This window comes from Marmota marmota, unplaced genomic scaffold (assembly GCF_001458135.2).
Source record: "Marmota marmota marmota unplaced genomic scaffold, marMar, whole genome shotgun sequence".
NCBI classification, from domain to species: Eukaryota; Metazoa; Chordata; class Mammalia; order Rodentia; family Sciuridae; genus Marmota; species Marmota marmota.
The window spans coordinates 6,696,943-6,710,794 of NW_026000206.1; the positions used below are offsets into that span (position 1 = coordinate 6,696,943).

Consider the following 13,852-nt stretch of genomic DNA (forward strand, 5'->3'; position numbering starts at 1 on the left):
GATGCTTGGGTGCTGTGGTCCAGAGCAGCCAGATCTCACCCCACATGAATCTGTGGGTGGCACCCCAACTGCAGCTACATCACCTGAATTTAGAGGATGTGGACTAGAGTTGTCCAAGGAGGTGCCTCAAACAGAAAAGAGGGGCCAGGTAACAAAGACATCAGGTGCAGAGGTTCTCAAGGAAACTCAGAGATGGTTAAGTGGACCCTGTACCCTCAGTCCTGCTAAGTGCAGCCATAAAAATTTCTAAAGAATTCACTTATGGAAGTTGCCAGTCAGAGCAGAGCCAAGATTCAGAGGCCACATTTTGACCCATACACACATTTAATTTTCTATGGACCAAACCAAATCACTTTTGGTAAACAGAGATTTAGTTTGCTAAAAAGAAAGCTTAAAAGATTTCACCACTCTTAAATTTTGTTAAAAGATACACTGCAAACTAAATTACAAAACAAACCAAAAAACTCTTCCTTCTGAAAAAATTCTATGCCAGCTGAGAACAAAACTTGACAGGAAGCAAAAGCTGTCCCCCAGACAACCCACCCAGCCAGGCTTGGCTCAAGTGTGAGTCCCACTGCTCTGTCCTGTGTCCTCCCCCCACTGAGCTTAGGAGCCCACCATCTGTCCCCCAAGTACCATTAACGGTCACTGGACTCTAAGAGTCCCCAACCATGGACACACACAGTGCCCCAAATGCATGGGCTGAGTGCTCTTAGTGTCATCACAGTCCAAATAAAGGAAGACACACTTGAGGCGACATCACCTGCTAAGGGTACACGGTCAGCAAAGGGCAGATGCGAAGCCAAACACTGATTCCAGAGCTGAAAGCCACCTTTGCCCTACAGGATGTGGACCTGGGTCTTCTGGCCCAAGCTCCTCTGTGATGCTGAGCAATCCCCGTATTTCCTGTACCACAGGAAGGCCCTTGTGGGCATGCAGGCTGCCTAGACCTCACAGCAGAACCTCTGTGTCTGTCAGCCTCAACTCCTGGCTCACTTTCCTCTGCATGGCACCTTGCCCTTTGCGAGGGGCTTCTCAAGCAGACTCTTGAGTAATGCTCCTAAGAACACCAGAAAGAGGGCCAGCAGGGTAAGCACAAATTAGGTGCAGTGAGCGAGCAGTGTTATACCCACTACCTTCTGTCTGGGAAATTCAATCATCTGACTGCCAGAGGGAGTTCAGGGAGAGAGGTTACCATGCCGGAGGGGCTCCCCTGCATTCTACATACACACCTCCCTCCCATCCAGTCCCAGGAGACAGGCTCCTTCTCCTCACCACAGCATGGAGGTGCCAGCTGCAGAGGACAGTCTTTCCACCTTCAAACCTGCTGAGAGGCTGCTTCCAGCAGGCAGATAGAACCTCCTGCACTCCAGGCCCCTGGCCAACGTGAATGCCAGAGCAAGGGGAATTCCAGGCTCAGCAGAGGCCTCTCCCAGCTGCGCTTTGTCCAGCAGGGTGCTTCAGGCTTCAGCCAGCGGGCAGCCTGGAAAGGAGGGTGGCCTCCATGGAATGAGGGAGACAGGGCAGAAAGCGGCAGAAACCTGCGTAAGCCACCTCCTGTATTCAGGGAACTGCCAGGACACACAGAGGCCCCAGAGAGGCCCAGCTCTCCAGGAGCTGGAGGCCCACCCAACAGGCCCTGCTGCCCAAATCCTGTCCTACAAACAGCAGCATGTGCCAGGTCAGCTGTCATCAGGGAGTATCCACAGTGACAGGGGTAGGGGGGTGACCCCCCCCACACCACTCACAGCAGGAAGTCTGCCACCTTTGCACTGGTAGACACTGGATGAAGAGGAATCATGGCATAGTGGGAAGAATAGAGGACTGAGGTCAAAGCCCATGGCATCAGGTAATGTCTTAGAGCAACAGTGCCTTCAGCAACAAAATGGGGCTGTCCCCTGGTCAGGCTGAGCTGAGAATCAGGGAAGCAAACCCACCTCCTGCCGGACACTCAGCAGGGCCCCATCAACATCTGCTGGACAAGGGTAGGAATAACAGGCCCGGAAAAAACAACTCTCCCTTCCTCTTGCCTGCCCAAACCACCTTCTGGCAGGGGGAAGAGCCCTGACCTACTCCCCACCAGCAGGGCACAGAAAAGCAAAGGCACAGACTTGGCAGAGGCCAACACCCTTTCCCCTGAGCCTGTCCCATGGGACTTCGGTACGTCCCATCCGCTGTCTTGCAGCAGGGGAAGCAGAGTGTCAGCCTAAGCAGAGTGAGCTGTCCACTTTCAATAAATACGGGGACCAGGAACACGCATCAGTAGAGGAGGTCAAAAAATGGCAGGGATTGCCAGAGTCACCCAAGAGTCACTGAGCACATTTTCCCCCTGACTAAAGAATTCTCAATGCTGATTCAGTTCATCTGCTAGTCTATGCAAAAACAGACTGTCCCACAAGCTGGAATGAGATCCCACACCTAGAGATCTCAGGAGATCAGGGACTCGGGGAACCTAGTGTGCCCTTCTAAGCACTGGCACGTGACTTTGGGAGAGTTCCCTCACCCCTTGGGAACTGGATCTCTCTTCCAAAAGTTTTTACCAGCAGCTTTCATCAGCAGGGCAGAGAAGCTCTACTCTCCAAGGCCCTGGCTGCTCTAAACATGATTCTATGAAATATAACCCCTAGTCAGTCTGGGAAGACAGTTCTGAGCTGCCAGGTACAACCAGGTGGCTACCAAAGTGACTCAACTGCAAATTTGGGTAAAAAGAACCAATCACTCATGGGGAAGCATCAAGATGCACCCTGGACCCAAACTGCATTTTTCCTCCCCTGAGGCCCACAGTAGACTATCTGCCAAATCCCCAGGCCCCAAGATGGTGGGGAGGCAGGCCCTGCAGGAGAACTGCCTGAGAGTGCACCCCAAGCAGCAGCTGCCAGAGAGAAGGTGGCTCCAAGGCACACTGAAGCCTGTGTGCTGCCCATGGCCTGGCCCAGAAGCATGACCACCTAGATGACTCCACCAGTCATACTTCACCCAGGGATGGGTACCTTTCCTCCTTCACTGAGATGTGGTGGCAGCAGAAAATTCTAAAAGGTCTGCTCCACTCTTGCACAGGAAGGTCCCCAATCCCTTGCTAAGGAAAACCAGGAATGGTGGGGTCTATTCCAGCCCTCAGTCCTTAGTTTGGATACACAACAGAATCAATTCAGAAATCAATTCAGAGATATTGATATTTGGGTCCTACCCTCACTCTTTGATGTTGTGATGTAATTGGTCCTGGAAGAAGTCTGGGCAACAAGATTTTTTTTAAACTTTCCCAAGAAACTCTCATATGCAGCCAACCACTGTTGTAGCTTCTAAAAACCCAGAGCACAGGGGCCCAGCCTTGCCCCATAAACTCCTAGGGACAGAAAAGACAGCAGACCCAGGCAGGCAGCCCTTCTTGAGATGGGCAGCTTCACTCTGCCCCCCAACCCTCCCCACCCTGACACACACTCACAAACCAGGACCAACCTGCAAAGAGCCATCTGTCTGAGACAGAATGCAGGGCCTCTGTTCAGTCCTGGCTGGGGCATACCAAGTCCCCCCATGCTGGAAGATATACAACTGTGTTTGGTTATTTGATTACTTCAGGCATGTAAATAAAATGTGATACTGTACAAACTTAGGGTGGCAAACACCACAACATAATTTACTTCTAGACGTCTAAATTACAAATGGAAAAGAAAAAAATAAAAGAAGTTGGAAACCCTTTTAGCAATCTCTTTGAATGGAAAATGAAATCCGAATAAATGGTGATGCTTCTAGAGAGCTGCCAGATTTATTTCCTGTTTCCCCCAGAAGGTCACTGGCAATCATCATATTTTCTTGTGAATCTGTCTTTTGTAAGGATGAAGCAAAACATTTCAGTCTCCCCAGTTGAGGCACTGCCTTTGGTCCTGCAGAAGATAAAGAATTCAATCACTCAAAAGAAAGAAGGAAGGAAGGAAGGAAGGAAGGAAGGAAGGAAGGAAGGAAGGAAGGAAGGAAGGAAGGAAGGAAGGAAGGAAGGGCAGGCTATAGGAAAGAGAGAAGCAGAGAGAAAAAGGAAGATAAAATTTCTAAGTTTCCCTATAGTGTTAACAAGACTAAACAAAATTTATGCTTTGAGATAAAACAGAACCTAGTGCCTTTATCTTATGAACACCCAAAATGATAGCACGGCTTATAGAGAGCAAACAGACTCTGAAGCCAGACAGCTCCAGGCAGTATTACTGGCTTCTCTGCCTTCCAGCTGTGTGGCCTTGGACCAGTTACTTGGCCACTCAGAGCCTCAGTTTCTTCAGCTTTAATTGTGGGCTGGCTTTGAGAATTAGGAGTGTATCAAAGCCCCAAGCCAAGGCAATGCCTTTAAAAACCAGTGGGTGTTGCTATGAATCCTTAAAAAATTGCACCCATTTGGGCTAAACCCTTCGGAGCCACATTATTCCAATGCAAGAGGAAAATGTTTCTTTAACAAGAGAACAAAAAGAGTGAGCGGACAAGACATGAGTTGGCCTGCCACCACACTCTGGGCTCAAATGAGTTGTTTACCAACATGATTTGCCTTCTTCTTTCTGAGAGCGGCACCCTGAAAAAAGTCCTTCGAGAGACGACAGATGCCTAAGAGGTGCTCTAGCTTGCAGGATTTTCCTGCGTGGTCTGGCCAAGCTACACCCATCCCCCATGCAAAAGGCAGCATCCCCTGCAGCCCCCACAGCAGGAGAGAGGGAGAATGGTTGAAGAAGCAGGGGGTTGTGTGTGTGGGGGGGTGCCTGTCACACTTCTCTGTAACCCCTGACGTGATGTGAAAGTCTACAAGGTAGACCCTTTGAAATGCAAAATCTTCCAGAGTCCTTCAAATGTGTTTTTATTTTCTCGGGTTCCTAAGGCTGCTTTCAGACCCACCCATCAGCATTTCCCCTCTCAATCAACCCACATTTAACAACAAAAAAAAAAAAAAAAAATTTTTTTTTTTTTTAAACAAGGACATCTCTCTATTTTTCAGAAAAGCTCAAGTATCTCCAAGACCCTTCAAGGAAAAAAATTTGTCCTCAACTCCAGGTTCCTGGCATTCCCTCCAAGACATCCTGAAGCCCAGTTTCCTCTGGATATTTCCTCCCATGTTAAACCGGCATTGCCCCAACTGCTGCTCAGGATCTCAGAGAATTTTCTTAGAAAAGAATCCAGGTTCCCTCTGGCCAGAGTTTGGTAAGGTTAGGACAGCCATCACCAAAACCACAACCCAAACTTCCAAAGCCCAAACCTTTACCCAAAACCACATGCACAGGAGGTTTGGATTAAGTATCAAAGAAGTTACCTTAAAACAATATTGTTTGGCAAAGAAAATTACTTTACCATAAGAAGAACCCTAGGGGACTGTAAATTGCTCTTGAATATGGACTTCAGTGGCATGGTCATTAATCATGTTAATGTAAACTGCACTAAAACAAAAATTTTCTAAGCAAGTCTCAGGGCACATCAGCATATCTAAACCTCTACTTCTGTTTCTAAAGTTCACATCCCAGCACAAAATGAAACCACTGTTAATGGAGTCAGCTATCACAGTACAACCCTGGGCCACAGTGAAGGTGATTCGGTGTGCACCATGGTGCACACCTGCAATCCCAGTGACTGGGGAATCTGAGGCAGGAGGATGGCAAGTTCCAGACGAGCCTCAGCAACTTAGGGAGGCCTAAGCAATTAAGTGAGACCCTGTCTCAAAATAAAAAACAAAAAGGACTGGAGATGTGGCTCAGTGGTCAAGCATCTGTGGGTTCAACCCTGGTTACCACACCCCCCCCAAAATAAAATGTATATGTGTGTGTGTATGTATATATGAATCTTCATAAAGTTAAGCAGGAAACAGTAAAAAGGAGAGTCAGTGATTTGGGGGAAAGTGTATTCATTGAACAAGTTTAAACAAACTCTCCCTGGATGATCAGGGAGACCAGTCAACATTCCTCACAGCACCCAAGTCCCCTGCCAGGCCTATTTTGTTGGGTGGAGGACAGGGCAGCAGCTGGACCAGCAAGGAGGAGTGGAGCCCAGCAGAGCTAAGCTGCGCTGAGCCCTGCCAGAGCCAGCCATGTGCCTCGTGTTGGCAACAAACTGGCTCTTTCAAGAGAGGAGGAGTCTGACAGAAAGGACAGCTGCAGCAAAGCAGAAGCTGAGAGGCAGAGACCTCCAAAAAGCTGAGGCTGGGATTCGCCTCTTAAATTAAAACAAAAACAAAAACAAGCCACCTTTGGGTCTTGCAGGGCCTAGTTAATCTATTAACATCTCCCCCTTGCTGGATCAATTAAAGAGAGCCCCTCCACATCTGGTTTCCATCTAAAACCGAAACTTGTATTATCAGCATATTACATAACAAATTATGCCTGCAGGTTTCTTTTATTACACATCAGAGAGGTGTGCATGGTGGTGGTGATGATGGGGGTTGTGCTGATCTGAGTATTTGCTTAGTCTTTTTTTTTTTTTTTTTTTAAGAAAAAGAACAAGAAATTTTCCTAACGGTGTACAATTAACTCCAGTAAATCACACTGCCTGGGTAAAACATCAAATGGCCTGAAGGTGGGTCTGACACTCAGTCTTCCGGGCCCAAGAATGGAATAGTAGATGAGAAGGGTGTGCTTTTTTTTTCTCCATATTTTTATTGGTGCATCATAATGACACAGAACAGTGGGATTCATTGTCACATATTCGTTCATGCACATGATATAACAATATAATTTGGCTAATGTTGTTCCCCAGTATTTCCCTGTTCCCTTCCCTCCTCCCTCCCCCTTGTGACTTTCCTCTACTCTTCTGGACTCCCTAAGGGTATGCTTTTTTGAAAAGCTCTGCAGACACCTTGCTGCTCCTCAGCGTCCCCTGCTGCCAGTTCTCAGCACTTAAAGGCTCCCCTCTCCAGCCTCCTGAAGGAAAGAAGAGCCCCTGCCCTTTTCTGAGCTTCCATCATGGATCAGGCCCTGCTCACTGGACACACTTCAAGGACACCCAACCCACCAGGTTTTAACAGAACTAGAATAATGGGAGGCTGGGGGATAGTGAAAGAACCAACAGCAGGGAAGAGAAAGACTAAAAGTGGGGCAGAGAAAGAGCCCAGGAAATAGCACCAGGGCTCCCTATAAAATGTCAATTAAGTTTAGCCACCGTGAAGACAGTAAGGTATTTTGGGCTCTTTCCAAAAAAACCTGATGAATTCTAAAATGCTATTGTGCACAACATACCCTAAGTTGAAAACAGAAAGTAGAAAGTGTTTTAAAACATTACCAATTAAAACAGTGAAATGCTCTGCTTTGTTCTGACACAGCTGGGACAACCTTCAAGCCCACTTCTGTAACAATGACATTGCTAGCTTTTATTTAAAATTTGTCCTTAATGTAAAAATAATTGCAGATCAAACTCACCTCTGGGGAAAATAAGTTCATAGGCAAAACTATTTGCACTAAGTCTTAAAATCACCTTGCTCTCTGAATGAACACTTGGGAGAAAAAACACAGGCCTTCCCTGAATCCTCTCCCTAGATTTCTTGCCTAGAATAGTGCCCTGGAAGCTGGATCAGCACATGCCTCACTCCTCAGGATGGCTGACAGCATCTAGACCTACCCAGGTGAAGTCATAGCTACCAATCTAGAACTTAGACCCAAACTGTCTTCTACTAGAAAGGGACTGTCAACTGGAACATGTAGCTAGCTGTTTGCTGTTTCTGCAGCCCATGCATGGCTAAGGGGAAAGAAAACTCCAGACCTGCAATTCAGCATCAAAACTGTAACTGAGAAAAGTTATAGTTAAGTGGATGAATTAAAATGCAACCAAAACCTGGCCCGGGTCAGGACAGTTGAGTTTCACAGACCGTCTCCTTCCTTCCCAAGTCCTCCAATCAGGTAGCATCTTTTAACCTGTAGTCCGGAATGTGGAGCAAGGAGGGATCCCCCATGCAGCCAGTGGGGACTGCTGGGAACACATATGCTAGCATGTCATTTGGAAGTCTGCTAATATGTTGAAGCAGCACAAGACGCTTGCCTGGCTTCCCAGGCCAATAAACAATGCCATTCCAACTCCTGCAGCAGTCAATAGAAAACAGTCCCTTTTCTCCACCACACAACAATTCAACAAACATTTGTTCATGTTGAACAACCGTCAGCCTGGCTCCATCTGCACCAGCTCTAGCAAGGCGAGCGCGGCGGCAGCAAGGCTGCACAAATGCCCTGCCCAGGAGCCCCGGAATGCAACCCACCGCGGGGGCCACTTTCCCAACACCACTGAGTCCGGATTGTACCGTATGGAAGACTCGGAGTGTGGCCTATAGGAGGCAGAATCTCATTCATCAAATGCAGCAAAGAGCTTTTCTTTGTTCACCATGGTACTAAGTACAGTACGTGTTAATGAACCCGGGCGGTCAGAAGAAGGAAAACCAGCATCAGAGGGTGTCTGAAGACTCAGGACCACGGCAAGCCAGCCCGCGCGACTCACCGGTGTTCCAGCACCCAGTTCCACACACAAGCATTGTTCCCCAAGTCCGCAAGGGTGGGGGAGTTGCTGGCCAAGGGCGGGGGGGTGAGGGGGGGACTGCAAAAGAAAACACTTGGGGCAACCCAAACCGCGGACCCTCCCCAATTCTGGGTTTCCTCCCCTCATTCGTCCCCGCCCCACCAAGAGAAAGCCCGAGCGGGGAACCCGACTCCCACCGGCTTGCAAATCAAGGATTGGCAAAAATATGACTCGAACAGCGTGCCCGTGACTGACTGCCCTCCTCGCCATGTGCAAAAGCCACGCCGGCACGGGCGACCCCCACCCAAAAGCTCTGGTGTAGCCACCCCGTAGGCTTTGCCCTCCCAGGACAGAACGTCCTCTCCCTCTCACCCCCATCACGACCGCACCGGCTAGCCCAGCAGTCGTGGAGCTCGTCGCTGAGAGCCCGCATCCCAGGGGTGGCGGGTGCAAACTTCCGCGAACAAAAGAGTTGTCTGCAAACGATGCGGAACTTCGGGGCGAGCGGGGCCGCACGGCTCCCGAGGCTCGGAGCCTTCGCTGCTNGCGCTGCTTGCCGAGCTCGCGCCTACGAGGCCCCGGGACGCGGGAAGTGGCCCCAGGCCCGGGCCGCGTCACCACCGTAGCTGCCTGGTCAAGATCTCCAGGGGCCTCTCTCCCTGTCTTCCACGCACAATCCAGAACGAAAATCCTGGGCCGCGTGGGCTTCGGACATCCAGCTTCCGGGTTGTTAGGTGTTGAGGTTGAAAAGAAATCATCGTTTCTGTGGTGTGCAGGAGGCAGGGGAGGGGGACCTCTTAGTGTTGTCACACTTAGAACTAACATAAAGCGCTAGTTTCCTAATTCGGAGCGCGACCGAAATAAAGGAATGTGTACTTCAGAAGCCTCATCCAAAATACAGGCAACTGGCGAAGGAAGGATTTGTGGTTGCTAAGCAGAGGCAGAGCATGTTTAGCTCTGTAACTTAGGATGTTGACTTAAGTTCAGGAATGTAACCCTGATAGAATAAGCAGAGTATTTTCATTGTGCAGCTCACCTGGGGGAGGGGGATTGTTTTCCTTGTGAGTGAAGCCCTAGATTTCCCATTACTCCTTCCTACTGATGGATGTTATTTTATTGACCTTGTATCCAAAAAGATTTTTAAAGACGTTTTTAAAAAAGAACTCCCTATGCCTGTTTTGTGTTCTGCTTTGCCAAAAAAACAAAACACCTCATTACTTTACATGGATTGTGTCTGCGCCATTTGAATGGTTCTATTCATAAATCAGGAAACTTTTTCTGTTGCTTCTAGGAACATTTAATTGGTTTTAATCCAATGTTTCAATCCCAGTATCAAACATAAATGAACAATTAACTTCTTGAGCTTGTGTGCACTTGGGAAACGATTATATTTCATGACTATTGCTGAAATATTTCAGCTTGTCATCACAGTGGACCCATTCTTTTCAGAAAAGCATGAGCTAACATCTCATTTCACACTCACTACAGCTCACTCCAGTGATTCTGGTACAAGATTAGGATAAACAACAATCAGTAGAAAGGATGAGTCCATTCATTTCAAGTACACGATGTAGGATATAATCAGTTCATCCAGAGAACTGAAATAAGCAAATATGCAGAATACCAAAATACTGATATCTTTACCCATAAATATTACTTTTTATTTAAAAATGTACTAAGGACAATTTTAAAAGAAACAAGTACCGAGAATGAACAAAGGAAGGCACAAGGTTAAAGCGAGAGGGCTTCTACACTTAAGGAAAAATAACAGTATTTCCCTAAAGCTATCTCATCACAGTCTCTACCACCTCAGCCTTTCAGAGCTTTAAGGATATAGTTTAATTTGCTAACTTTTTATTAGAAGTACTAGAGTGACTCCTGCTGGCAAACATTCAGTTTATTCCTACAATTACTAGTTCATCGGTTCAACTTAAAAAACAAGATGCAGGGGTCCTAAGCCTGGAAACAATTATTGCAACCATTATTCTTTTTGCTTTCAGGATGATGTTAATCTCACAAAATTCCAAGGACAGTGGTTATGGGCACCTCCTTTGCTGTAACTCCTTCTTTCCAACCCAAAGCAGCCTGTTTTTCTGGTTCTGAGGCTTTCTTGATGTTTAGAACTAAAATTCCTGCTCAAGAAGCCAAGTTAACTTCAATGAATAGCTACTTCACATCCTCAAAGGCTAAAAATATATACATCAAGGTCTGTGTCACTTAGTCTTCCATACCATAGGCTCTCCCCACATGTTGTGATAAGTCATAAAATACCCACACTTCTTAGTACTAAATCTTCATAGTTCTTCATTTAAAAAAATCCTACCTAAAAGGTTGTTATCCAAACTCTGAATTTTAAACTATGTAAACTGCAATCTGCGGGTGGGGGAATCTAAACTGTCTACCTTTGTTCAGTACTTACCAGTCAACCAAATCAGAACCAGATTTAGAGCATAACCAAGCACCTAAACACAAATCCACACCCCAATTTAAGAATAAATCCATAAATAATCTGAAAGCTATCACTTATATCTTTTCCATTATCTTTGACAAACACTAGCCTAATTAGAACATGGAACACCCTGTGAAAACATAAAATTATACTTATAGTCTCCAAGACCAATATATGAGGCCCAGGGAAAAAGCACAGAAACACTGGCTCTCTTGCTCCCACCATGAGAGGACTACCAAATAGAAGAGTGCTTGTGTGCATAGTATGCATCCACTCAAAACTGCCTGGACGATTGAAATTGAGCATCACTCTATATTAGAGAGCTCCCTCATTCCAAGTTTAAAGCTCTTAAGCAACAGGAGACAATAAGGGTGTATTTTATTAAGATAGGGTGTAACCAACTATAACTTGTATCAACAAGCTAATAAAAGTATTCACCTAAGCACATTTGTACAAAGGAGGGTAAAGGTTGGGTTCTGATACGCACTAAGGAGTGTCTGAGGCAGTTAGTTGTGTTTAATTTTATGCCTTTAGAACCAGGATAAATGTGATGTTCAAATGACAAAGAGCTAGGCTTTGAAGTCAGAGCTAGTGCCAGTGAATGTTCAGATGCCCCCATCAAAATCTCCCTGTACCTATGGTTTTTAAGAGCTCACCACTAAAAAAATTAGAAACTGGTTTGAGAGAATAACATACTATTCTTTGTACACTAACAAAGTGAACTAAACAAATGTCAAACACGTTATACACTGGGCCTAACAGCAGTATGCAGACGCATGTGTATTAACCCCTTTATTCAGCTTCTAAAAGCCACTGCCTCTTTGTCACACTGTTGTATTAAAAGCCAGTCATTCACATTTCACAGTGTTCTTTCTACATCTGAAAAGATCTTTTTTCAAGCAAAACCTTTTAAAATTGCTTATAACGCATCATGGAAAGACACACATCACCAAATCCACCTGAAATGCTTTCAAAGAGACCGGCTACTGAAAATAAGTTAGTAGAATATACTATTTTTGGAAAATATGAAATGTTTCTGTTTATAGCTAGAAACCAAAAATGAACCAATCATGGGGGCAATTTTATACAGATCTTATTCATAAAAACAAGGCCTGTATTTCCTCATCTCTGTCCAGCTATAACTAATAGCCCTATCTACTATGACATACTAATCTTTCTGTTCTTTCCTGTTGTTCTTTATATCGATGAAAATTTTATCTCTGGCTTGAATCATTCATGTATAGATATAGATCTCCATAGATATATATGTGTCATATATAAATACATATTATCCAGCTTATACACACATGCACACTTGTGCATTTGCGTGTACAATTTTAAACTTTTTAAAGAGGCACTTTGATTCTTGAAGACAAAATCACATTTTGATCCAAGAACTAAAAAAGCAAATTTATTTTCATTGAAAAATCACCACCACGGTGAATTTAATGATACCAATCTCACTCCTTTGATACAAAATAAGAGTTGAAAGCAGAGCATGTGAAGCCGCAAAGCTTTGTAACTGAATGTCTAGCACCATTGAGGTACCAAAGCATGCCAGCTGGGACAGCATTGTGTACCACAAAGTATGGGTTGTAAGCCTACGTCCTGAGCACAAACCCTGGTTTCCAAGTTGGCAGGTGCTGAAAACACAGCAAATGTCACGCTTGCAACTCACTGGATAGAAGAGCTCTGGGTAAAGTAAGCTAAAAAGAACAGAGCAACAGTTAAAACTTATTTCAATTTCATATTACCTCTTTGTATGCGAAGTTAATAGCATCTATTGGTGTTATGTGCTATATAAGAAAACATAAGCATAAAAAGCAGACATTGAAAAGTTTATACATGGTTTAAAAAAAAAAGTATAATAAAGGCTTTTCACTATCTACATTCAGTTACTGGCATATGAAAATTTGCCAAACCAGTTTTAGTATTCTAATAGTAAGGTTCAAGAGCAGAATCTCTGATGTATTTATGATCTCAAGTGGACTCTAATATCACTAAAATATGGTTAGTCATCTGTAATCTAGTTTGCCTTAGTCACGTCATCAAAAAGAGCTTTAAAAAAGTTAGACTACTTTGACATTGGTATATCTATATATATTTATATATATATATATATAAATTGTTTGATTTAATCTATAAAATATTTCAACTGCATCCCTAGCCTAAATGTTTATATTACCATCTTCAAATAAAATCATTTCAACTTCTTTTCTTAAATATTCTTTAGAAGAAAGAACATTGAATATTTAATATTTAATATGTGAACATTTAATATTTGAAAGATGAGCCCAAACTTTGATTTTTCTGACACAAACCACTGAGCCACATCCCCAGCCCTTTTTTAAAATTTTGAGACTGGGTCTCTCTCGCTAAATTTCTTAGGGCCTCACTACATTGCTCAATCTATAGAACTTTCTTAAAACAGGTTAAGGACTAAAGCTCTTTGAAAGTAAATAGTGAAAGCAACATCGCTCTGATCAACATTTCTATCATACCAGGCACTCTAGACACTGAGATATTCACTTCCACCAATAAAAAATTTAAAGAAATAAACAAATCTGAAAATCAAATGTTTTCAAGACTAGCATAAACAACTAGTTCACCATACTTTTTATACTTAGACTGTCAGTTCCAGTATAAACTAAAAACAAATCAGATAAACTATTTAAAATATTACTCAACATCAAACTAAAAAACACCACTGTGTAAATGGCATTAACTCAATTATAGCAAAGGAAATAAACATGACTCACAGATCAAAGAAATCAAATCCGGATGAGGCAAGGTAGAAACCAATTATAAAATCTTAGCCCACTGCTTCCTAACTGGTCAGTAAAAGACTCAAATCCAACTCAACATTGAACTCTCATTTAAACCTAATGCTATTTATATAATGCACTAATAAAAATATGGGAAAAGTAAAAAATAAATAAAATAAAC

At 44.4% G+C, this 13,852-nt stretch overlaps 1 protein-coding gene across 3 annotated transcripts in view; it reads right to left on the reverse strand.

The window, feature by feature from the left end:
- Eef1akmt2 (EEF1A lysine methyltransferase 2) overlaps positions 1–13,852 on the reverse strand; it is an 80,807-nt gene that overhangs the window by 24,252 nt on the left and 42,703 nt on the right. The window contains exon 7 of one of the 3 annotated variants that reach the window (XM_048791366.1): positions 3,507–3,881. The exons of 1 other annotated variant lie outside the window; for it this stretch is intronic. Coding sequence is in view for 1 of the 2 variants with exons in the window: in XM_015498374.2 (XP_015353860.1) it covers positions 12,581–12,612 (32 nt within the window). In the remaining variant the exon portion in view is untranslated. Of the gene's footprint in view, positions 1–3,506; positions 3,882–9,009; positions 12,613–13,852 lie in introns of those variants that run through there. One more of the 3 variants, XM_015498374.2, reaches the window with a different exon arrangement.